The 26,528-nt window shown below is 38.9% G+C and overlaps 1 protein-coding gene across 1 annotated transcript in view; it reads left to right on the top strand.

Moving 5' to 3' along the window:
* Positions 1-26,528, top strand: part of MAP9 (microtubule associated protein 9) — a 1,126,417-nt gene that overhangs the window by 576,113 nt on the left and 523,776 nt on the right. The window contains exon 6 of the mRNA XM_044063500.1: positions 7,414-7,540. Coding sequence (XP_043919435.1) covers positions 7,414-7,540 — 127 coding nt within the window. The remainder of the gene's footprint in view (positions 1-7,413; positions 7,541-26,528) is intronic.

Raw genomic sequence — 26,528 nt, 5'->3', positions numbered from 1 at the left:
TATGCTGCCTTGTGCGGGGACATAGACAGTCTCTCATTACTTCATAACTGTGCCTTTTGTTGTCTGCCAGTGATTGACCAGACTACATCAGTATTCCATACTACAGACAACTAATGTGCTGCTAACCTGTATGTATAATTCCAAAGTTATGTGCAGCTGACAGCTACATTTTATGTACTTTGTCTAGGGTACTTCCACCTGTGTACTGTGTCTATGTATGAGCCCACATTCATGGCATGTCCATCTTTCAGACGGTGACAGATATTGACATCTGGACAGTGAGTATTGCTGACATGGGTATTGCTGAGAAGCATTGTGGTTGGCACTGCAGTTGTCGGAACATGGCCCTGTCATCCACAGTACTGCCCATAGGCCACCGAGACACAACCCTCCATGCCTACATAATGACCACTATCAGACAATATTGAACACACAACAATCTAAAACACACACCTCTCCATATAGTGCATATGCAACAATCTGTCCTGTAGATTGGGCCAGCTTGGGTAATCTGTGTTTCACTGTTATTACACCTCACACTTACATGTTACTGCATTTCTACATAGGATTGGGGGGGGGGGCACACCTGACGACTTTAAACATTTGCTATGACTGTACTGGTATTTCACATACTCTGTTGGCTTCCATTTCATTTAGTATTCTGACCTATCATGCAGACTGGAGGCATATCAGTAGAGTACAGATCTTAGGTTCTGTTGACCTACATTTCAGTTTCAGACTTCTTCCCCTTCAGAACTAACATACAACTGCCAGACCTGTTGTAGTCTGTCTGTGTATGTCTGAAGGGGGGCTGTTAACCATTGCCATCAATTGGAGGCCTTAGCCCAGCCTTTCTTTATGGTCATCTACACCTTTCCCACAGGCTAAGGCTGGTGATGGGTATATGAGCCTCATTGACATGCATGTGTGTGTCCTATGGGCACACATTTGGGCCACCACATGTACTGCAGTGGGATTTATCACCTTGTTTAGTACTGCCAAGTATGTTGACACCAGTATTTGTTATGGATTTCATTCTTCCCATTAGCTGCCATATCAAATTTTCATGTGGGAGAAAGTGGGGCGCCTATTATGGCTCACAGACTTTGTAAGGCCTTTCTAAAAGGATCTTTCCATATTAGACCACCAGTTAGAAGTCCTACTTCACCTTGGAACTTGAACCTTCTTTTGTCACAGCTGATGCTACCACCTTTTGAACCAGCCTCTTCCTGTCCTTTAAAGTTTTTGTCATGGAAGACCCTTTTTCTGGTGGCTATCACATCGGCTAGGCGGGTATCGGAGCTTCAAGCTCTTTCGGTCAACCATCCTTATTTGATTTTTCACCCTGACAGGGTATCCCTTCGCACTAATCCATCCTTTCTTCCCAAGGTTTGCTCCGTTAATAATATTAATCAGTCCATTGAACTGCCCACATTTTTCAAGAACCACTCCAATAAATTGGAATATATGTTACACAAGTTAGATGTTCATAGACAACTCAGATTTTACTTGGACAGAACAAAGGATCACAGGAAAACAGACCAGCTCTTTGTGGCCTTCTCAGACAGCAAGATGGGTATGGCAGTTACAAAACGAACCCTGTCCAAATGGCTTTCTGATTGTATTATTTTTGTTTATACTGCCTCTGAGCAAACTTTACCTGTCAAGCCCAAAGGGCACTCTACAGGATCAGTATCTACATCCCTGGCTCATGCAGCTTGCCTGCCGTTAAACACTATTTGTGCGGCTGCCACTTGGTCTAAACCACATACCTTCATTTCTCATTACAAAGTGGACAGGATTTCTAGGGACAGGGCAACCTTTGGTTCCACTGTGCTCAGGAACGTTCTCCCCTGAGTTGCTTAGGAACACGGAGCTAGGGACGCTACCCAGGTGTAAGAACAAACGGCGAGATTGAACACTCTCACATATAGAAGTTATGTCCTTACCATAACGTCCCATGTGGAGTGTTCATCTCGCCTTTGTTCTTACATTCCCACCCTCCGGAAGAACGTCCAATTTAGGTGCCTGGTTTGTTTCTCCTGCTTCTGCCTTGAGCAGTTGTTGTGCTATGTAAATAGGTTTTTCTTGTTTGGTATGAAAGTGTTATGCTCTCTTCTGTTCTCTGCTGGTTTGCTTGCAAACTAGATCTGAGGTAAAGGCAGAGGGGGATTGTGGGAGTTAGGTTGGTCTCGAGCTTCTTCTCGATGCAGAGCTTTGTCAAGCGGCCGACACGGAGCCGAGGATCGGCTCCGAACCCAGGTGTAAGAACAAAGGCGAGATGAACACTCCACATGGAACGTTATGGTAAGGACATAACTTCTATTTTTTGATCTCACAGAGGTGCCCATAAATGTGATTTTTTAGTTTTCTGTCAGTTTTACCAGTATTGCAACATTGGTCACAAAGAACACAATAAATCACTTCAGAGTTACACTTACATCTATGATGAATTTTAAAATTAATATTTTTGATATGAAAAGTGTCCCCTTCCTTAATGTACTTACAAGAGTGGCACATACCGCATTTGTTCATATATCCAAGTTTGTGCTTAAGTCTACTTTGTTTTGTTTCAAATACATTTTTAGGTTCCTACCCTTCTTGTACACTATGGTTCGAACTATATCAATGAAGGGTCTAATAGCTTTATCTTGTCTTAGGATGGACCAATTCTTATTAAGTATTTGTTTTATTGCAATGCTGTTAGAAGAAAAGACAGTTATTAGAGAAGTCCTGTAGTCACTAATACCTGAAGTAGTGATTTGAATGATAATTTTCTTATTGGTGTTAGGGCTCTGGTGTCCTAAATCTTCTCCTAGCAAAGGTAGACAGAAAGCCTGTTCTCTTTTATTAACAACTTCAAGTAAAATCTCCATGACAAAACTAACAGGATATCCTCTTTTCAGAAACATATACTTGTATCACATTCAGACAAAAAAATCTTCCATAATAGACACCATCCATGCAGCATGCACAAATTGTCCCTTCACTATAGCCTTTTTCTGTTTCAGTGGATGAGAACTTGAGTAGTGAAGTAAAGAATTCGAATGCGTCTCTTTTCTGAAGATTTTTATATAAATTTCTTATTTTGGTAATCTTTAACAAGGAAAATGTCAAGGAAGGAAATTTCGTCTAAATGGTGTGTATAAGTAAACTTTAAAAATTTTGTGGTGGAATTAATATAAGTAATAAATTCATTAATTAATAACTCAGGTCCATCCCATAAAATAAAGATATCAACCAGATATCGAGTATAGTATTTGATGTAACAATAGAAACTCGAGGGAAAAAGGAATTTCTTCTCCCACTGTGTCACAGCTATATTAGCATACAGACCACAACATGCCAACCCCATAGCTACCCCTTCTTGTTGTAGAAAAATTTCATTGTTAAAAAGAATGAAATTGTTTTAAGCACAATTTCCAACAATTCCAATTAACAGTAAAGGCTATGGGGCGCATGGGTAGTTGTGTTAACTTCTTGTGTAACTAAGGTAAGCCAAACATTACTGACACTCTTGGATGTAAAACTGATAGGTAATTCAGAATTTCAATAGAAATAGACCCTTCTATAAAGAGGTTTTGTAGTTCACCCCTTATTTTAGTGTAAGCACTATTCAGTTTATTGATGGAAGATTTTGCATAGCCTTTACTGTTAATTGGAATTGTTGGAAATTGTGTTTAAACAATTTCATTCTTTTTAACAATGAAATCTTTCTACAACAAGAAGGGGTAGCTATGGGGTTGGCATGTGGTGGTCTGTATGCCAATATAGTTGTGACACAGTGGGAGAAGAAATTCCTTTTTCCCTCAAGTTTCTATGGTTACATAAAACACTATACTCGATATCTGGATGATATCTTTATTTTATGAGATGGACCTGAGTTATTAATTAATGAATTAATTACTTATATTAATTCCACCACAGAATTTTTAAAGTTTACTTATACACATCATTTAGATGAAATTTCCTTCCTTGACATTTTCCTTGTTACGGATTATCAAAATAAAAAATGTATATAAAAAAATCTTCAGAAAAGAGATGTATTCACATTCTTTATTTCACTATTCAAGTTCTCATCCACTGAAACAGAAGAAGGCTATAGTGAAGGGATAGTTTGTGTGTGCTGCATGAATGGTGTCTATTATGGAAGATTTGTTGTCTGAATGTGATACACTCAAGTATATCTTTCTGAAAAGAGGATATCCTGTTAGTTTTGTCATGGAGATTTTACTTGAAGTTGTTAATAAAAGAAAAAGGGCTTTCTATCTACCTTTGCTAGGAGAAGATTTAGGACACCAGAGCCCTAACACCAATAATGAAATTATCATTCAAACCATTACATCAGGTATTAGTGACTGCAGGACTTCCTTAACAACTGTCTTTTTTTCCGACAGCATTGCAATAAAACAAATACTTAATAAGAACTGGTCCATCCTAAGACAAGATAAAGCTATTAGACCCTTCATTAATATAGTTCCAACCATAGTGTATAAGAAGGGTTGGAACCTAAAAAATGTATTTGAAACATAAAGTGGACTTAAGCCCAAACTTGGATATATGAACAAATGTGGTATGTGGCACTTTTGTAAATACATTATGGAAGGGGACATTTTTAACATCAACAATATTAATTTTAAAATTCATCATAGATGTAACTGTAACTCTGAAAGAGTTATTTGTTGTGCTGTTTGTAACCGTTGTTGCTGTTTTTATATTGGTAAAAGTAACAGGAAACTAAAAATCACATTTATGAGCACCTCTATGAGATCAAAACAAAAAAGTTAACCAATGCTTTGAGCAAGCACATATTGGACAATGAAGAACATATGTTTAATTGTTTTTGTAATAGACAGTACAAGGACAGACATAAATGGTGGAGCCTGATCCATACTCTTAGAAAAGAGAGAGTTTTACTGGCAGTTACACTTCGGTGCAGGTAGCTGACCAGGATTAAATGAAAATATTTCAATCAGCTCCCTTTTAAAGCCCAAAGCATTAGACAGATAAATTACATGGTATTATATATTTTAAAAATTATTATTTTTTTGATAAACACTTTTTAATACTGTAATTTATACATTTTTACATATTTATATTCTGTTTTAATAGTGAACAAACTATTTTATATAGTATATTTATTTCATACAACTGTTTTACTGCATTTTAATGTTATGTCTTTAAGGGTGTGTGTCTTCTTAAATTTCATGATTATGATGCCTTCCACATGTCTTTATAAGGAGGACTTAACAATTTTATTGTATCTGATGAAGTTATAATGTTCTGGGACAAAAGCGCTTATCTGTTTTATGTGGATTTAATAAAGCTGGGTTTTGCACTTGGACTATTTCTGGATCAATTTTTTTGGCTTGAATAAGCATTCTGCTACTTCAGTGAGGATTTTAGCTGCCCTGTTTTGCACTTGGACTACTCCTGGATTTATTTTTTTTGGCTTGAATAAGCATTCTGCAACTTCAGCGGGGATTTTAGCTGCCCTGTTTGGCTTTCTGTCTTTTGAGCTAATTTTCTTCTTTGTATTTTTTGTTTACTTCTTTTTTCACTCATAATTGTTGTTCAAGCTATCACCGGATCAAAAGATTTTAAAAGAGCTCTAAAATACACTCAAAGCATCTGCAATTCCATGGCTTATGAGGGCCTAAAGGCCCCCAAACCTCCAGTTTAATGAAGTTGTTTCCTATACAGTTATTTCAGTGCAGCCATGGCCATTTAAGGCATATTGAAAAGATGCAGAATCAAGTAAAGTCATAAAGTAAGAATGAACTTCTTTCTTGAGTCATGATTTTTTTTTGTTTAGGACATTATTGGGTGAAAAAAATATTTACAAGGAAAGAAAAAACTCTAAAATGTTCCCCCTGACTTAATTCTGTTATTTCCTCCACAGTTTAAGACAAAATCAGAGAAAATGATTAAAAAGCAATCTGAATGGTGTGGGAAGGCCAGGACTGGTGGAAAGTAGAGGATGGAACACCAGGTGATGCTTTTGGGAAGGCAGTGGATGGGCAATGAGGGGAGACACCCTTCTTCTAGGATGCCATTTCACCTAAGGCCAGCCATGTACATAAGGCTGTTGTAGTGAAACATCATTATAGCCAAACAACTGTCATTGTGAATGCCTCAGTGGGTGGGCCATTTTGATGTGGTACATTGGCCTGTTGTAATGTAAGAACATTTCAGCTGCAATTCTGTCTGTGTACTGCTCCTAAATCTTTGTAGCCTGAGCTAAATGTTTGCTTGGGAGGGGTGGCAGGAACAGGGTGATGTTTAGGCTGGCGATGTCCAGGGGGCCCCCAACTATAAATTTGCGGAGGGCCCCACAATGCTAACACTGGCCCTAGTTCTTGTCCTTCAAGATGTCCACCACCATGTTAAATTTTTCAGTATCTTGGACACTTTTTAACCCAAGTTCTATAGTAACAGGGTCAGAAGCCCAGCCTCTTGACTAGTGAGCTACTAGTGTGATTGTAGGCACTATGATCTGATGTATTTTGTCTTGGAGCTTCTCGTTGTAATTACCCTGTGTGACAAGTTTGCTATCCATTTTTTTTTCTTTTCTTCTTTAAGTATTTTCTGTTTTCTTAATATCTAAATTTATTTTTGTGAAGAACAGCTCTCTTTTGTGTTATATTCCTTCTTGTTCCCCAGAAAGTGTTCCTAACTTTCTTCTTCCTTTCTTGTCATGTCATGTTCTTTTGTTGTACATTGAATCATCTTTGCCATCCTCCCTTCTTTCGTTTGCTTTCCATTTTGTTTACCTTTCCTGTGAGCTGAACTGACCTTAAATGGAGGAAGGTTCGCAACCATTTAATTACCCACCTATACCAGCATAGAACACATAGAACATCAACATCAAATGTGGCACCTTCCATGATACAGATTCATTTACCGCAGAAAAAAAAGTTTAATGACTGCAGATAAACTTAATGAATGGTAAATATACATCATGCTTGATAGGAGGATCATATGTTATTAGAAGCACAGAATGCATTTTTGTCTGTGTGTGTGTGTGTGTGTGTGTGTGTGTGTGTGTGTGTGTGTGTGTGTGTGTGTGTGTGTGTAGATGTTTAAGGAATTCAGAAATTAGAACCTAGTAAATGCAAGGCATTATTTAGTTATATGGTTGTCCAGTATGACTGATACAGTAAGCTTTTTTTTTCTAGTGGCCAGTTTATATATTGTGGCTGTCATTCAATTAATATGAATACCAATTAGTAAATTAAAAAATATTAAACACTGTTATTCCAGCTATGACTCTTATTTTGCATACACAAATATGATTTCTTGTTGAACAGAATTACTGACTGCATCTGTATAGTGCTAAGGAAAAAACAGAAATGAATACTGAGAAATGTAATGATCAAGTATTTATATGTGATGTGTTTATCTTTGTTGAAGAGGTCAGGATCTACAAGCCCTACAGCAAAACCAAGAGCAAGACTTGAAAGAGCTGCTTCTTCATTTTTCGCAGAAAGATTAACATATTCTTTGGAGAACAGATCAAAAGAAAGCTCTCCTACAAGGGGTAAGTTATTTCTGTTTTTCTCTTGTTTTTGTTTTTCACGTGTTTGACCATTTTCCCCTCTTTCCTTGATTTGCTCCCTTTTAAAATGTTAAAGCAAAATTCAGTGTCATCATGTATAACCGCAAAATGGTAATATGTTCCTTTACAGAGAACTGAATATAGTGATAGCTGAGAAGTCACTGTGTATATAAAATAATTTAATTGAGACACATATTGATATTTTATCCTTTCTGAGACAGTAAATGAACAGATATGGCATCATCAGAATATGTCTCTTTGTGTTTAATGTAATTGGTTAATGTAAACTTTGCTGCTTCTAGTATTCTAGAGCTTTCATAAAGTCACACTCAAACCTGTTTATTTTTTAAACATTTTACAAAAGTAGAAAACACAACAGGGTAAGCAGTGTCCACAAAACCAAGCTTCTTCAAGAAATAAATCCAAATCAGCCAATCTACACCACAGAAAACAAATTTATTTAGCGCTTTTGTCTTGGTTAATACCAAGACTTCATCAGAATAAAAAAATACACCAAGCAAGAGCTGAAATATACTTACTTAATTAACCACTTAATCAATTAAATAATTAGAAAAAAGTATGTTCTTTTAAAAAGACAGACCTCAATTTTATCCAATAAATTCATCTGGTCAAAGCCCTATACTTTAAAACTGGGGCTATAGACAAGGTTTCATTAAGATCAGGTTCAAGGAATGTTCAAAGTAAAAATTGTCATTTTAATTCACATAATTCAATATCCAATTCCCACCAGCCCCCTCTTGAAAATCTATGTACAACTTCTAAAATACCAAATCTGAACTTTTTAAAATCTACACATTCCAATGAGTGTCTAAACAAAGCATTTTTGTCATTTTTATGTAGGATTACATAAACATGTTCAGAAATACGTTTACAAAGCTGTCTCTGTGTTTTCCCTTCATAAAAATGTTTACATGAATCACATACAGCCAAGTAAACTAAACCTTTTGTTGTACAATTCCCTGGTTTGAAAACCACCAGGTGAGCCCTATTTGGTAAACAGATTATTTTTTCATCCAAAATATATTTGCAGTATGAGCAACAACCACATTTATTAGTTCCTTGCTCAAATGGATTATGTAGAATGATGTTGTGCTCAAACAAATATTTCAGATTCTTACCCATTTTATTCACAAATTTCTGCTCTTCCCCAAAAATTTTAAATAGATCAGGGTTACTCCTAAAAATAGTCCAGTATTTTAGCATTATAGCTTTAACTTCTTTGGAACCTTCACCAAATGGAAGCACCATACTACTTGTAAACTGCTGATTCGAGGTGTCCAAAGCAGTCCCTGCTGAATTGCTATCCATACCCAAAATGTGTTTAAATTTTGTACCCAAAGCTGGTACCACCTCTTTGCTCACTTTACTAATAAGATCTCCGGGGTACCCTCTCTCCAGAAATAATTCTGTAATAAATAGAACCTCCTTCCTCAGTATGTCCCAGTTAGAACACATTCTCATAGCCCTCACTAGCTGGCCTTTGAAAATATTTTTTCTAGTTCTGAAGGGATGTTGACTATTGTAGTTCAAATAAGAATTAGAAAATGTTTCTTTTCTAAAAATAGTGGAGCAAAATTTATTTGCTACCATGTCTTTGCTCAACCTTACTTCTAAGAAGTCAATACTAGTATTCAAATTTTTACTAGTGAACGTAAGGAATGGATGTAACTCATTTAAACGGGTAGCCAAATCTGTGTGGGCTGAAATAGGTTTTTTCCAAAAAATAAAAATATCATCTAAAAAACGAAGATATAAACTCCAATATTTTATTAAATTTTAATGGAAAGACATACTTACATTCCCAAGCATACATAACCATATTTGCTTAAATGGGGGTGCAACTGGCCCCCATTGCTACACCCTGTATCTGCTTAAAGTAGCTACCCTCAAACATAAATGTTATCCAAATTCATGTCCATAACACTTACAGCAAAATTCATCATAGTACTATTTAAATCTGTTAGGTCCAGCATAGCCTCCAAAAATAATTCAAGTCCCTCTTTATGAGGGATGCTAGTAAAAAGGGTCAACTACATCCATTGTTGTAAATGAAATTTCTGAGGAAAATAATTCTTCCTTTAATCTAGACAGGTAGTCCCATGAATCATTCAGTATAAAATTAATCTTAACCACAATTGGTTTGAACAGTCTATCTATAAACACACCTAAAGGGTAGATAGAACTACCTTTAGATGTGATAATCACTGTATAGGGTGGATTGATTACGTCCTTATGGACCTTCAGTATTTCAAATGCTTGTGGGATGGTGGGATGCTCGGTTTTAAGAAACTCATGCAGTTCTTCTGAAATGATGCCCTGGAAAAGAGTCCTCCAAAAAAGGTTGGACCTTCCTATGGGCAATCATAACTTCATTATATGAAGCTTCTTTTACCTGGTGGTATCATAAAAAATGTCCATCATTTTTGCACTGTACTCAATATTCTCCACTAACACCAACCCTTCCCCTTTATCGGGTTTCATTACCCTAATAGAGTCAACACATCTAATTTGTTTTAACAGTGCCATCTCCTGTCTATTTAAGTTGAAATATTTTTTCTTATGTGAGCTTAAGAATGAATGAGTGCCCCTTAAACACAAGTTTTCATAGATAGCAACAATGGGAGCAATAGGAGAGTTAAATGTACTTTTAAGTTTGAAAACTTCACTATTGTTATTTGCCTGCCTCAAAGCTCCTTGATTATTATAGAACAAGGATTACAACCCCAGTTTCCTCAAAAACAATTTAATCTCAGTCATTATTTCATTATTTCTGGTAAACTAATGACGGAACTAGGTATAAATTTAAGGCTTTTATTAAACAGAGAAAAATGCTCCTGATTAATTTCTAAATGGGTATAATTAAAAATATTGAAGCCTTGCAAACTCAAAGTTGTCCCATCATTCAGCACTTTGATATTTCCCTGGGAATTGTTATTAACAACCACCCTTCTCTTAACTAAGTATTCAGTGTTTGAAATCAGTTCCTGTAACTCCCCTATTGCTGTCCCATGGGGTGGTTCCAAGTACCCTGAAGTGTTGGGGTTAAATGAAAAGAATTAAAGTTGTTTGCATTGTCATTTCTTTGTCTGTTGCAGTTCCCTAAATCCACTGCCATAACAAGTACTAGCGATAATAAACTGAGGGTCATGCTGCTAAACGCTAGGAGTTTAAACCTCAAAATGCACTCTCTCGAGGCACTCCTCAACATGGAGAGCATTGATATTTGTGCAGTAACTGAGACCTGGTTCAAGGCTCAAGAGAGCACCCCAGCAATTCCAGGTTACAACTCATACCACACATTTCGGCCTCAAAACCCAGACTGAAATAGAAAGGCAGGAGGCATATCCATATTCATCAGGGATAACCACACTTCCAGACTAGTTGCAAAGTATGATGCCTCAGAGATCATCCAAGTGCAACTAACAATGGGCAAAACTGCAGTTCAGATTGTAGCTTGCTACAGATCACCTTCCCTGCCCCAGGATACTCACTCCGCTTTCCTCGAGGTATTGGAAAACATGAGAGTCCAACCAAACACCCTTATACTAGGTGATTTCAATTACCCAAACATCAATTGGGAAAACTATGAAAGTACTAATACCTTTGCTCAGCGCTTCCTGGACTACATTAACTCCAATGCTCTGGACCAGCTTGTAAACACCCCTACAAGAGGTAAAAATATACTGAACCTGGTCATCACCAACATGGGGGACAAATGCTCCACACCTGTGGTAAATTCATCATTAGTCAGATCAGACCACAAACTCATCACCCTAGATATCCACATGCCACCCCCGTCCCAAAAGAAACCATGGTGAAAAACTTCTCCAAAGCAAACTTTATGCTACTCAAGACAGAGGTGGCAAACTTTGTTACTCCCATGCAGAATGTCAGTATGACTGAATCTGCTATATCCTACACAAAAGCACTTATATGATTGCATGGACCATGCTATCCCAAACAAGACCAAGACCCACTCCTCCAAAAAGAGGAAACCAGTATGGTGGCCATAAACAAGTTCTATAATAGAAGGAAGAAATTACTGCAAAAAAAAAATAAAAACCCAGGAATGGAGGGGGGGTCCCTGACCAACCTTAGCGAACCCTCATAAAAAACTCTTAAGGCAAGCTTTGAAAGTAAAATTGCAATGGACACCAAAGACTTCCACAGAGCATTTTTTAGCTATGTCAAAAACCTTAATAGCAACTCTCAGATCTGCTCCGAACTACAGCATAATGGCTCAAAATTCACGGAACCAACTGATATTGCCAATATATTGGCAGATAGGTTCAGTGCAAACTTCACCCCACCGTCTCCCCCCAAAGGGCTCATACCCATTGCAGAAGATTGTGCTGCCCCTAAAATCACAGACAATCAGGTGAAAACAGCACTCTCCAAGGCAAGAAACACAGCATCCATGGGACCAGACAGCATCCCAGGCTGCGTGCTACATGAGCTCCAAAATGAATTAACCCCTCACCTTAATACCATGTTTAACCACAGCCTCACCTCAGGCTGTGTGCTCATAGAGTGGCGCACGGCAACAGTCATACCACTCCACAAAAGAGGTGCAACCACTGACCCCGGGAATTACCACCCCATCAGCCTGACAAGTCTTGTCTTCAAGGCCATGGAGCGCATCATCATGGAACTCATAAACAATGACATTGGGAACCTACAAACCCTGGATCCCACCCAATTTGGGTTCGTGAAGGGACGGTCATGTCTCCTAAATCTGGTTGACTTCTTCGAAATGGTCACTAAAGCAATACATGAGGGAAAGTTGGTTCACACAGCATACCTTGATCTTGAAAAGGCCTTCGATACCATTCCCCACTTGGGAATTATAGACAAACTCACCAACCTAAATATAAACCCCTACGTAACAAGATGGGTTGAAAACTGGCTCACGGTTAGAACCCATTCAGTGAGAATAGGAAACTCTAGATCAGACTCCAAACCTGTGACTAGTGGTGTACCACAGGGCTCAGTCTTGGGACCCCTCTTGTTTGGTATCTACTTCTCGGAGGTACAAGCAAACACGCAGGGACTATGGCTAACAAAGTTCGCAGACGACTGCAAACTGGGAGCCACAATAGAGAATGCTATTGATGTAGACATCTTTCAAAAGGGTCTTACGGATACAGATATATGGTGCCAAAACCGTGGCCTCAAACTAAATGCCAAAAAGTGCATTGTTATCCCCTTTAGGAAAAACCAAGTACCTATGAATTACAGCACAGGTGGCAGCTCACTTATCACAGAGAGTGTGATAAGAGGCCTAGGGACTCAGGTAGACAGTAACCTCTCTTTCGACAACCACATTGCTAAAGTGGTTAGAAAATCCTTCTACATGGCCCACCTTATCACAAAGGGGTTTGCATCTAGGAATAAGGAAGTTATCGTCCCCCTTTACTCATCACTAATTAGACCCATTATTGAATATAATGCTCCATTCGGGATGTACCTAGCAAGACATCTGCAGTAGCTGGAGAGGCCTCAAAAGTACCTCACAAAGAGGATAAAGGACCTTAAACAGATGCCCTATGCCATGAGGCTAAAAAAAACTCAAACTCTACTCGGTCACGTCCCAGCTACTCAGAGGTGATCTCTGCCTGACATGCAAGGCTATGTCAAACCCTGAATTGCTAGAAATGCTCTGCCTAAGGAAAACCCAATCCACCAGAGCTACACACTCAAGGGACATAAACCTGACATCATCAATAAACAGGATGTGTCGGAGGGACAGATTTGTGTCGTAAATTCTCCCCTTGCTCTGGAACAAGGTCCCCATATATGTGAGGCATAGCTCCTCATTGGCACTCTTCAAGAGAAATCTTGATGAGTGGATGGGAAACAGGAAATTCACCTCAGGGAATCACTTCTATGGCCCTGCTCGACAGGGGTGCAGGTAACTAAACCACCTGGGAAGGGAGTGCTGTAGCACAAAATTTATGGCTAGGCTTAATTATGCCCTGGGGTCAATAGCCTTGTACCTACCTATGAACCTAAGAAATAAGATATTTCAGAATTACTACTTTGGATAACTTTTTTAAATTGTTTTTGCTGGTTAAAATTTAATGACTAAAATTTATTTTAGGCAGTTCTCAAACAGATGTGCAGAGTTATGAGATATTGTAATTATTATAGCTGTACAGGAAAGGACTGATTGTAATGCAAACAGTGACTTATTGTCTGCAGGCTTGAAAATATGAATCATGAAGGCTGTAGACCAGAAGTGGGGCAGAGGTTGATAGATGCAAAGAATGTAAGTTAATAATATGATTAATAGAGATGTGAGATATGTTTGCAGAAGAATAATAAAAATGAGAAAATTAAGATTCAGACATGTAGATGACATCACTTTAAACAGACAGTAGAGAAAAGTATGGATGTATGTGATATGAGAATAACTAGTATATAGAATTATGAAAATGTTTGGCCTCTTTGGAGTGGAAAGGTAGCAACAGATACATTTGGGAGAAAAAAAATGTGGCATGGGAAAATAATGACTTGCATATCTTAGAAGCTGTACACAATAAGGGAGGCAGAAAGGAAATAGTAATGACCATGCCAAAGTGCTGTGTATAAACTTAGAGAGGAAGGACAGCTGATGGGATAAGGGGGGAGTATATGTAGCACAGACAGCACATGCTGGATAAGGAGGAAAGGTCTTTGGAACACAAACTGATAGAATTAAAGTAGATTTAAAGTGATAGTAATTTTACTGAAGTGATGATGTAGCAGGAGAAAGGGTGGTAGCAATGGTTAATACATGGTAATTGGGGTAGCTATTCAACTCTGTTCCACTTAAGAGTAATTGGCAAATTAAAAGCAGGGACATCAGTCTGTGCATATTTCTTTGAGATGAATGAAAGCTAAGCAGTAAGACATAACTAATTAGGATGGAGATTACCTTTACATTCCACTGGAGGTGAACAGTGATGTCCAGTAGCGCTATATACCTGAGCCACCTTTTGGCTTAGTCTTGTCAGATGTAAAATTGGGAAACGGGCTGCTTATGTCTGCTGACTGCTTAAAATAATTGATAATGTAAAATATATTTGTCATAGTTTCTATTCTAAATACCATCAATCTACACAGTAATAAGTCTTTTGGTTTCTGTTACCTTTCTTGATCTCTCAAAGGCATTTGACATAGTATCTCATTGTAAATTACTCCATAACCTCACCACTTTCAACCTCTCTACTAAAGCTATCAAACAGTTCCATAGCTTCTTAAGTAACAGGATACAGTGTGTCAGGTGGCGAAAAGCCTAGTCTTCCTTCCTTTTAACATAGGTGTCCCTCAAGGCTCTATACTGAGTCCATTGCTGTTCAATATATTTAGCAGTGATCTACATACTACATCTGGTCCCAGCTCACTTATTCAATATGCAGACAACTCCACTCTTGTTTGCTATTCTCCATCCATTTAATAATTGCAAGCCAAAACCCAGGAATCATACCCCTCAAATGAACTCTGCCTACAGCAACATGGCCTAATACTCAATGCTAAAAGAACAAAAGTAATATGCTTCCTATCTAGATTCAGTCCTGGACCACATACTGATTTTTCTATTACTTCTTCCAACAATATTGTCCTGGATATTGTCCCAGGTACTAAACTACTTGAAGTTACCCTGGACATTACATTAAAATTTGACCTCCATATATCCAGTGTTGTAAAAAAAAATCCTCAAAGACAGCGTGCCTTATAAAGAACCAAAACACATGTCTGAGAACAAGCACGTAAGACTACATTTCCTAGTCTACACTAACCTTCGTGCAACTCAACAACAAAGACTAGAGTAATGCTACAACAAAATAGCAAAATTTGCCTGCAATCTCCCCATCAGAACTCACCACTGGATTGCTGTACACCAAAAAACAACAGGATGGAACTTCCCAGCTATTTTCAGTATGCCCAACAGGAGGTAATCCACTCTACTCTACACCAACCTTTCAAATGTCCTTTCTTAATCTCATTGATGAAATGCTACTGTCCCACAAGAGAACTCTGTTGTAAAGAGATATATCTTGCTTACCAGGCAATGCCTCAAATGCACATGGCAGAATGGCCAAAATCTGGAAATAGTTTCCACCTGCCCTCAGACAACCTCAAACACAAAATAGTTTCAAAAAGCATTTCTGTGTTCATCTTCTTAACTGTAATGTCTGCTCCTGCCCTTCCTCTCCTGGTTAATTAGTTGTTCCCCATACTCCTTAATTCTCTCAAACCACAGAGTTTCTCCTGTCATCAGTAACTCTAGAATTTTGCTCATTTCATAACTGTTGATGTAATTCCTTAAACTTTTCTTTTCTATAATCATGATCATGCAGATTAATACAGTCCTCCCTCACCCTCTTTTACACTCAATTCTCTAGATTTTTGCACATTTTCGTGCAGATCTCTGTCATCATTTATATCTTGGCCTCTTTATCTTCTTGTCCTTCTACAACTGCGTACCCTAACTACTGCTTCTAATGTAATCCCCATTTTTATTACTTTTTTCATCATTGACAACTGCACATTTTCTTATTCACCTAGACAACTAGTCTTTGTTGAGTCTGTAATCATTATATTTCAAATATTGTTTGTACTCACAAAGAGTTTGTTGTAATTCCTTTGTATGTTTTTCTGCTCTGCTGAAAAGAGGTCTTGAATTGTCCAGTCAGATCTTCCGAGTAACCAAATGGAAATAAGTAAAATAAATAAATGCTGAAGTTTTTACGATGGTCTAGCTATACCTCCAGTTATGTAGTAATGCCTTTATCTTTAATGTCAGTAAATGTAGCATCATGAAACTTTACAAAGTGAAAAGAATTATTTTAAAGTAAGCAGTTAGATTATAAAAAAAGTCAGCATCATTAAAGATTTGTGGACAGTTGTGCACAGTTTAAACTTAAACCTGTGTATATTTGTCAAAATCAGAAAAACAATTAGGTTCATAGGTTCATACTAGGCTTTCTGCCCTGGGGCATTTATAAGCCTAGCCCGATTGTGTTTGGCTTACGCCACCCCTTGATTTGAGTATACTGTGCCCTTTTTAAAGTTTAGTTTACTGAGCCTCTGTCTAATAGCGACACGGAAGTAATCCCCGGGACAAACCTACGATCCCCCATCCACTCATCAAGATTCTTCTTGAAGAGAGTCAGTGAGGTGCTCTGCCTAACATGACTTGGAATTATATTCCAGAGCGAAGGGAGCCTCTGGGTTATGAATCTGTCCCTCCAGCATGTTCTATTTATTTCTGTGCTGAGGTTCAAGTTCCTCAAGCGCGTGGCTCTAAGGAATTTAGATTTACTGAGGTGGAGCATGTCCATTAATTCTGGGTTGGACATAGCTTTATATGTCAGGCATAGATCGCCTTTAAGTAGGCGGTATGCAACTTAGTAGAGCTGGAGTTATTTTAACCGAGCAGCATATGGCATCTGTTTGAGTCCCTTGATCCTCTTGGTGTGGTACTTTTGGGGTCTTTCTAATTGCTGCAGGTGTCGGTAAGGCACATCCCAAAGGGGGCATTGTATTCTATGATGGGCCTGATGAGGGATGAATAAAGGGGCACGATTACCTCTCTTGATCTAGATGTGAATCCTTTTATGATGAGGTGGGCTATGTAGAAGGTCTTTCTAACCACTTTGGCAATGTGGTTGTCAAAGGAGAGATTGCTATCAACTTGGGTCCCCAGATCCCTAATTACTTTCTCTGTACTTAATGGGTTACCACCCATGTGGTAATTTGTGGGCACATTGTTTTTGCCAAAGGGTATGACTATACACTTTTTGGCATTTAGCTTTAGACCATGGCTCTGGCATCAGTTATCCGTCTCTGCGAGACCTTTTTGTTTGTGTCAGCTGGAGAGTCGATTATGGCGCCCAGTTTGCAGTCATCTGCGAACTTGGTGAGCCATAGTCCTCCCACGTTGGCCTGTACCTCAGAAAAGTAAATACCGAACAACAGAGATCCCAGGACAGAACCTTGTGGGACGCCACTTGTGACCGGTTTCGAGTCTGACATGGCTCCAGCAACTCTGACTCTGTGGGTTCTGTCTTTGAGCCAGTTTGTGACCCATCTTGTGACATATGGGTTTATATTTAGGCTGGATAGCTTATCTATGATGCCCGAGTGGGGTATTGTGTCAAATGCCATTGCGAGGTCCAGATAGGCTGTGTGGACTACATTCCCTTCATCTATGGCCTTGGTGACTGTTTCGAAGAAGTCGACCAGGTTCAAAAGGCAGGATCTGCCCTTGACGAAGCCAAATTGGGTAGGATCTAGTGTCTGTAGGTCCCCAATGTCTTTTTTTATGAGTTCCATGATGATCCTCTCCATAGCCTTGCAGACTAGGCTAGTCAGGCTTATGGGGCGATAGTTTCCAGGGTCCGCAGAGGCGCCACCTTTGTGGAGTGGGACCACTGTTGCTGTACGCCATTCTTTGGGCACATATCCTGTAGTGAGACTGAGATTGTACAGCAGTTTTACTTGAGGGATTAGTTCTTCTTGGAGTTCATGTAGGACGCAACCCGGGACGCCATCTGGTCCCATGGAAGCAGTGTTTTTTGCTTTGAAGAGGGCGGCCTTCACCTGAGCATCAGAGATGTTTGGGAGGCTGCACACTGCCGGGATAGATACTTGCTCTTTTGGGGGGGTGGAGAAGTTTGCACTGAACCTGTCTGCCAGGATATTGGCGATGTCTGTGGGTTCAGTGTATTTTTTGTCGTTTAGAATCAACTCAGAACAAGTCTGGGAGTTGCATCCCAGGTTCCTAACATAACTGAAAAAAAGCCTTATGATTGTCTTTAGTATCCTGTGCAATTTTTTTCTCGAAGCTGGCCTTGGAGGATTTTATGAGGGATCGTAATTTTTTGCTAGTACTGATCAGAGATGCCTTCCCTTTTAGGGATTTTGCTCCATCATGTAGTAGCTTCCTCCTTCTGTTGTACAGTTTATTTATGGCTGGGGTCCACCAGACTGGATGCCTGCCTTTGGATGATTGGGTCTTGATTTTTTTAGGGATAGCATGATCCATGCATTCCTGGAGATGTCCGTAGAATGCGTTTATATAGGATTCTGCAGTTTGGGCCGTAGTTTCCACTGGCCCTGGGGCCTTGAAGGATTCCACTTCGGTTTTGAGAAGTGTGAAGTTCGATTTTGAGAAGTTTTTCACTGTGGTTTTCTGGGCTGGGGGTGGGGTCGGGATGTGGATATCCAGTGAAATTAATTTATGGTCTGATCTTACCAATGAGGGATATACTTCTGGTATGGAGCATAGAGTCCCCATGTTGGTAATGATCAGGTCTAGTATGTTTTCCCTTCTTGTGGGAGTGATGACTAGTTGTTCCATAGCATTTGAGTTTATAAATTCCAGGAACCTTTGGGCTAAGGTGCTGGGGCTTGAGTAATGCTGCCAGTCTATGTTTGGGTAGTTGAAGTCGCCCAATATAATGGTGTTCGGAGAGATCTTCATGTTCTCCAATGTTTTCAGGAAAGCCGAGTGGGATTCCTGACTTTGAGAGGGTGGTCTGTAGGATGCTATAAACTGAAAAGCAGTCTTGCCCACTGTCAGTTGCACATGGATGGTCTCCGACACTTCGTGCAATGCCACTAACCTGGAGGTGTGGATATCCTTGATAAATATGGAAACTCCCCCTCCTTTTGTGGTTCGGTCTGGGTTTTGGGGCCGAAAAGCATGATATGAGGTATAACCTGGTAGTGCTGGGGTACTCTCTGGAGCCTTGAACCAGGTTTCTGTCACTGCACAGATATCGATGTTCTCCATACTGAGGAGAGCTTCAAGTGCATGCATCTTGAGGTTAAGACTTCTGGCGTTTAGCAGCATTACCCTTAGTTTCTTGTTCCTTGTGCTGTCTATGGAGGTGGGTTTGACTTTTGAGCCTTGCCTAAAAAAAGGCAGTATGGGGGTGGCAAGAGCCTTTGCCAATATCCGAAAGCCCAGGGGTGACAGGTGCAAGCCATCCCTAGTGAAGCAACGTGGCTTGTCGAGCATGTCATCCCAGGCTAACAGACACTGGATCCCCTTTGAATGACACCAAAATTTTAGCCAATTGTTAAAATCAATCATTTTGTCTTTATACTGTGGCATCATTCTAGGTGAGGGTAAGATGCTGCTCAAGGTCAGGGTCATAAAGGCCTGGGCTACATGATCAGAGAGCTCCTCTATGTCTCTTTTCAGGTAGTCGAGGGAGGTACGTCTCAGGTCATTCACACCAGCATGTACAATGACTGAGTCACATTTGTATTTGCTTTGGAGTGACCTGAGTGCTTGCGTTATGTGGCAGATTCTAGCTCCCGACAGGCATCTCACTGTGACCTTCTTTTTATTCAGTCTGGTGAGCGGGATGTCAGTGTGTCTGACAATAGAGTCACCTATTACAAGAGTATCAGGTGTGTTATTCAGCCTTAAGGGCTGTGACTGCTTGGAACACTGACTTTGAGTGCTATGTGTTGTACATGTTTTGTTTTGGGGTAGCGTTTGCTTGGATGTGTGCTTTGGAGGTCTCTGTTGCTTAGGTAGATTTTTATTTAGAGCCTCTGAGTATGTTTTTGTGTTTTTATGTGTTTGGTTCGCTGTTGTGGTGGGACTATGTGATACTGGAATTGTGTTGTGTGAGGTTACCTTCTCCTCCTGACTGGTTACACCAGTTTTGAGATGAGAGCGCTCAGCCTCCAGTTTGGCTATATGGTCGCATCTCTCACATATATTTGAACCTGTTTGGAGGAGGAGAGGGTTGTCCGTGTACATGACACAGTTGTAACATTGCCTCAAAATTCCCAGATTCACCAGCTGGACTGGAGAGGAAACCATTGACTGACCTTTGGACATGCTAGAGTAATATAGGGAACTGAATTAAAAGAGACTAATAGGGGACAAGGTAATCGTAGAGAGTATAAGAGTAAGTAGTGCTTATGGTTTATTAGTGCTAACTTGTACAATTACTTATTTGGACCAGTGAGGGGCCTTAGAATGAGAATATGGTGTTTAATTTGAGAGATAGAGCAGTTCTAAGGGAAAAAGTGAAGAACAGACTTTGTGGAGCCAGGAATAGTTTAAACCCAATTAGGCGGCGCTGCCCGATGTTGCGCTATGCGCAAAACCGAGCAAAAGAGGGTTTTAAGAGAGGGAGATCAAGGAGATAGGAATTGACCCAAAATGGCCAATAAAACTACAGTTTCAAGGCAGTAACCACTCCCACAGGGGCAGGCAGGCTGCTCAATGTTTATCACTGCCACTGATGAACACAGAGACTTCCCTTTAACCCAAGCAAACATTGGCCTCCAAGAAACTTACAAACAGTTCAGAACAGCAAATCTGTAACTGAACTTTTTTAAATCTCAGAAAAGTAGGAAAAAAGCAAGATTTTTTTTGTTTTTTTAAGGAAAGCATCCAATTATACAAGGCATGCCTGGTTCTTATATATATATATATATATATATATATATATGTATATATATATATATATATATATATGTATGTATATATATTTATATATATATATATATATATATATATATATATATATATGCATATATATATCATTGTATCATTATGTATGTCACTGATTCAATGTGCTATTGCAATATAGTTGTACACTTTGAAAAAGCCAACTGAAAGAACTTGAAATGATGCACTTACTCCATACCAGGAAAAAAATCATAGAGTTAAAAAAGTTGAACTATTCAGAAAGGATTCAGGAATTAACATTGTATTCTGTTTGTTATGAATTTCTTAGAAGTGACCTTTGAGTAGTCCGAAATGCAGCATTTCAGCTGGTTGTTTTGAAAGTCTATGCCTTTTGTGCACTGCCGGTGGGAACTAGCACTGTGGGGTCCCCGATAAATAAATAAATAAATGTCAGTAGTAGAAAACAATGACATGCATTACATACCTCCTTCCAAGATTGTAGAGTAACTTTCCCCTAAGAACCAGAAGAATTATTATATTTGCTCAGGAATAAACTTGACACATGTCATGTATTGTGACAAATGGGGCAGGGGTACAGTCTCACCTTCTGCCAACATTTTATATGGGACTGACAAGGGGCTATAGTTCCACAATCCATGCACCACTGCAAACCCTCCTGCACCACCTGATATGGGGGATATGGACCTCCTCCCCCAAATGTACAAACTTATATATATAAACTCTGAGATATCCATCCCTCGGAAAAAAGTGAATATTCAGAAAAGTGGCCACCTCGGAACTAGTATCTGTAGGTCTGTATTTTTTTTAGCTGCTCATTCTCCATGTTTTAGGACACAATTTAGCAGGTCCCAACATTTCAAATGGTTATCCCCCCCCCACACATACACACACACACACTCTACACAATTCCTAGGAAAGCGGGCAGAATTCTGCAGTTCCCCATCAGCTTTCTTAATGCCACAGAAGTACTGCCACCACTCCAAATAGAGCTAGAGACCCTGGGCCACTAGTTACAACACTTACTCTTGATTTAGCCCAATATAAATATATAGAAATTAATATTTCATTGGTAGAAGGCTTATATGATTATGCTACTTTAGAAGGTGGATACTGTGAGCTTTACCAAAGTACAGTGTTCAGTACTCCCTTTTCAGATAATAAATAATACATAAATAATAAATGCAAACCACAAGATTTTGAAATGAGTAAATAAATGCAATTTAAACAGTAATGGAAACAAATAACGATAAGAACAGAAGGAATCACCACAGGATAAAACTACGTATTCTAACTAAGACGTCTTTATTGGAAACAAGAAATGAGCGCTTTCACGTAGGTTAACTACGCTTCTTCAGATACAATTAGAAGTAAAAAATGCACATCTTTTATACAAAATTTGGCGGGCAAATCAAACAATAATACAAGCAATAAATCAATTAACAAACTTATTAAGCAATCAAGCTCTTAAAGTGATTGAATTCTCAAAATATTGGAGTTCCTAACCCACTGAAGGCTCTCCGAGCATGCCACATATCCAATGTGTTTAATATTTAAATAGCATTTTAAATCATTCAGTCTCCAGTGATTATTATAGAACTGCACATTAATTAGAGCGTAATTCTAAAAGGTTTCTACGATTTATATTAGCAATACACAAGATAGTTGAATAGTGCTGACAAGTAAACAATACATTTCCGTATGTCAGTTTGAAACAAAGTGTTATTGCCTTGGCTTATTTCTAATTCAGTTGAGAACTGCTACAGTTCTCTAACGTAGTAAAGCGCATCTATTAATTCATCATGATTCCTTTAAAATTAATTTAAGAATTAATTTAAAAATTTAAAATTTAAAATTACTTTAATTTAAATTTGATATAATTAAAAGAACATTGAAGAACATTAAACATTCCAATAACGTAGTTTTGATTAGTCCTTGTAGTGCATAGTAACAGTATGACATGTGCAACTAAAATAACAGTATATCATGCGCTGCTATTATGATACAAAAAATCTGAATAAATTAAATATGCAAAAATTATGGGAAGGTGTCTGATAAGGAACTAGTAGAATAAAATAACAAAACTGAAGATTTCATAAAAAAACAACAATAGAGGTCACTGTGGGAACAAAAAACACATTATTTCAGCAAATGACAGATGGAGCAAACTGACATATATAATCATGTCACCCAATAGTCAAACAATAGTCAATAAAATGGACCTCCTCCCCCAAATGTACAAACTTATATATATAAACTCTGAGATATGCATCCCTCGGAAAAAAAGTGAATATTCAGAAAAGTGGCCACCTCGGAACTAGTATCTGTAGGTCTGTATTTTTTTTAGCTGCTCATTCTCCATGTTTTAGGACACAATTTAGCAGGTCCCAACATTTCAAATGGTTATCCCCCCCACACACATACACACACACACTCTACACAATTCCTAGGAAAGCGGGCAGAATTCTGCAGTTCCCCGTCAGCTTTCTTAATGCCACAGAAGTACTGCCACCACTCCAAATAGAGCTAGAGACCCTGGGCCACTAGTTACAACACTTACTCTTGATTTAGCCCGATATAAATATATAGAAATTAATATTTCATTGGTAGAAGGCTTATATGATTATGCTACTTTAGAAGGTGGATACTGTGAGCTTTACCAAAGTACAGTGTTCAGTACTCCCTTTTCAGATAATAAATAATACATAAATAATAAATGCAAACCACAAGATTTTGAAATGAGTAAATAAATGCAATTTAAACAGTAATGGAAACAAGTGAGATACATATTACATTTGCAAAAAATTAGAAAGTGCAAGGAATGTCAAAATAGCAGCCATTTCCACAAACAAAATATGTAAATAAGCACTGCTCCATAGGTAACTAAATTTTTTAGTTGTCTCTTACAAAGAATTACTGCAACTATCTGTTCTAACTTACGGAAATTAATACAATAATACTCAGATGGGTGCAGATTTTAACAGGAGATACATGATACCAAGGTTTCTCACACCATGACAAGACTAGACAAAGCAAGACTAATTACTAAGTCCCAAATATTTATACATTTCAGTTGTTCTTGGCTGCTCAGAAAGCCCAGGGATAATTGGAGATTGCATCATTTACTTTCTACAGAAAAAAATTACATCATCTTACATTAATTGCTTGCTTTCCCAGTTTTTCCACATGGAATGCTAACATTTTTTAGGAACAAGGGCTTAATTGCATCAGCCGTTTCTCACAGTCAAAAAATAATAAAAGTCACAAGTAAGCAGTATATTACATACATATCTTGAATTTTGCTTTTTTTATATTTGTAGCCTTTCAACAGTCTGTAGAGTTGCTTCTTGAACTTCAGTTTACTTGCACTTTGTGACATCCTAGCTTCCTGAAGTACAAAGCTACGTATTGTATTTCAATTACAGTTTCATGAATTTCTCTTCATTTATAGATTCATAGATATTTCAATGCCACTGCATCTCGTGATTACTATAATCTTGCCAGTACCCCTCCTGTCAGGCAGCACCTCCTTTCTCCAGGAGGGCCATACCAGTCATTTGTGGATATCCATTCATCTAGTTTATGTTTGTTGGAAGATAGTAAGTCACACTACTTAATGAGCAGGGGAAGTTTATTCCAGACGTTTGGAAGTCCTGGGTTATAAACCTGACCTTCCATCATGTTTTGTATGTCTGTTAGTGAAGATTTAGGCCCTGGTTCTAGTATTCATGGAGATACTGGACTTGTGGAGATGCAGGAGATCCAGAACACCTGGGCCTCTGATCACATGGTAAGCAAAACAGAGATCTCCCCTCAAAAGCCTGTAAGGCACTGAATAAAGTGTAGAGCTTCCTGCCTGTCTTGATAGGTCAGGGACTTTAGGCCTGTATTCTTTTTACTTAGGAACCTTTGGAGTCTTTCTAATAGTTTTAAATATTTAGAGAAATACACCTCAAAGGGGACCTTGTACTCAATAACTGGCCTGATTAATGCTGAGTATAACAGTGTTATCATCTCTTTAGACCTTAATGATATTTCTTTGCCATGTAACTACAGTAAATAAAGGGTTTCCTTTCTCTAATTTACATAGAAAAGGTCACAAGATTGCACATTTTTGCTGATCAGCTATGTTGCCATGTATAAAATAAGAGCGAGACAGAGAGAGAGAGAGAGAGACATGGCGAGAAAAAAGATCTTGAAATCAGCTTTCTCTAGCCTGACATCATTCCTGGCATCACAATTCTCCTTCATAGAATCCTCAAGCAAGTCTTCTGGAGACACCCCTCAAGAAATGAAGCTTGAGATAAGGATGCAGTCTTTTGGTACATTACCCCAGTTCCACTTGGATGTTGAATAGTTATTTTTATAGGACTGTAGGGTAAAGTCCATCTAACAAGCCTTCCATTTCACTCACTTGCTCTGTGTAGCCATTTAAAGGAGTGTGGTCTGTAAACACAGTGAACTTTCTGCCATACAGGTAAAGTTGTAATTTACACAGAATACTGGTAATGCCCAGACACTCTTTCTGTATGGCTGTATAGGATTCCTCCTTGGTTTGAAGTCTACATAGAGGTTCCTCTCCCTCTGAGGAACCCAGACTTAGTAGAGCCATGACGCCATAGTGAGAAGCATCAGCCTCTGCAATAAATTCTTGACTATAATCAGGACTGGCTAGTATAGAGTAGCCACACAGTGCCTCCTTGAGCTTTCTAAATGCTTGCTCACACGCTCGTGTGCAGACAACCTTACATGGTCTACTTTTCCTGGTAAGGTCTATGAGGAGAGTGGCTGTCCTAGTGTAATGGGGATCACACTTCCTGTAGTACCCTATTGTCCATAAAAATGCCCTCACCTGTTTCTTGGTAGTTGAGGTTGGCCATACTTGAATAACTTCATCTTTCCATCACGTGCTCTGTGAGTGAGATAACATACCTCTGCTGTACCCACCGGACACTTGTTTGTCTTAATGGTCAGCCCTGCCCTTTGCAATCTGCCCATCACTTCTCTGACATGCTGAAAATGTTGTGCCCAAGACCTGCAGTAGAAGACAATGTCATCCATGTAAGCAATAGCATAATCTCCCACTCCTGCTAAGATGTAGTCCACCAGCTTCAGGAGAGTTGCTAGGGTATTCATCATTACAAAGGACATTTTTGTAAATTCATACAACCCAAATGAGATCACATATGTTGTCTTTTCCCTGGCTGTAGGTGTAAAGGGCATCTACCAGTAATCCTTTATCAAGTCAGTAGGAGTTAGACCCTTAGACTCACCCAGCTGCTCTAATGCTTCATCTTTCCTGTGCATGGGATAATCGTCTAACTCAGTCTGATTGTTCAGTTTTCTGTAGTCCACAGGAACCTATTTCTGCCATCTTTCTTTGGTACCAGCACCACTTGTGAGTCTCGGAGACTGTTGGACTCCTGGATTGCTACCCCTCCCCCACAACATGTCCTGCAGTTTCTGTCTCAGGGTTTGCCCAACTCTTTCAGGTACCTGGTGAAG

The sequence above is a fragment of the Protopterus annectens genome, chromosome 2.part1 (genome assembly GCF_019279795.1).
Source record: "Protopterus annectens isolate FY-2018-M chromosome 2.part1, PAN1.0, whole genome shotgun sequence".
Lineage (NCBI taxonomy): Eukaryota > Metazoa > Chordata > Ceratodontiformes > Protopteridae > Protopterus > Protopterus annectens.
Note: the sequence above shows the minus strand (reverse complement) of the source record. Positions and strands in the feature narration are given on the sequence as shown.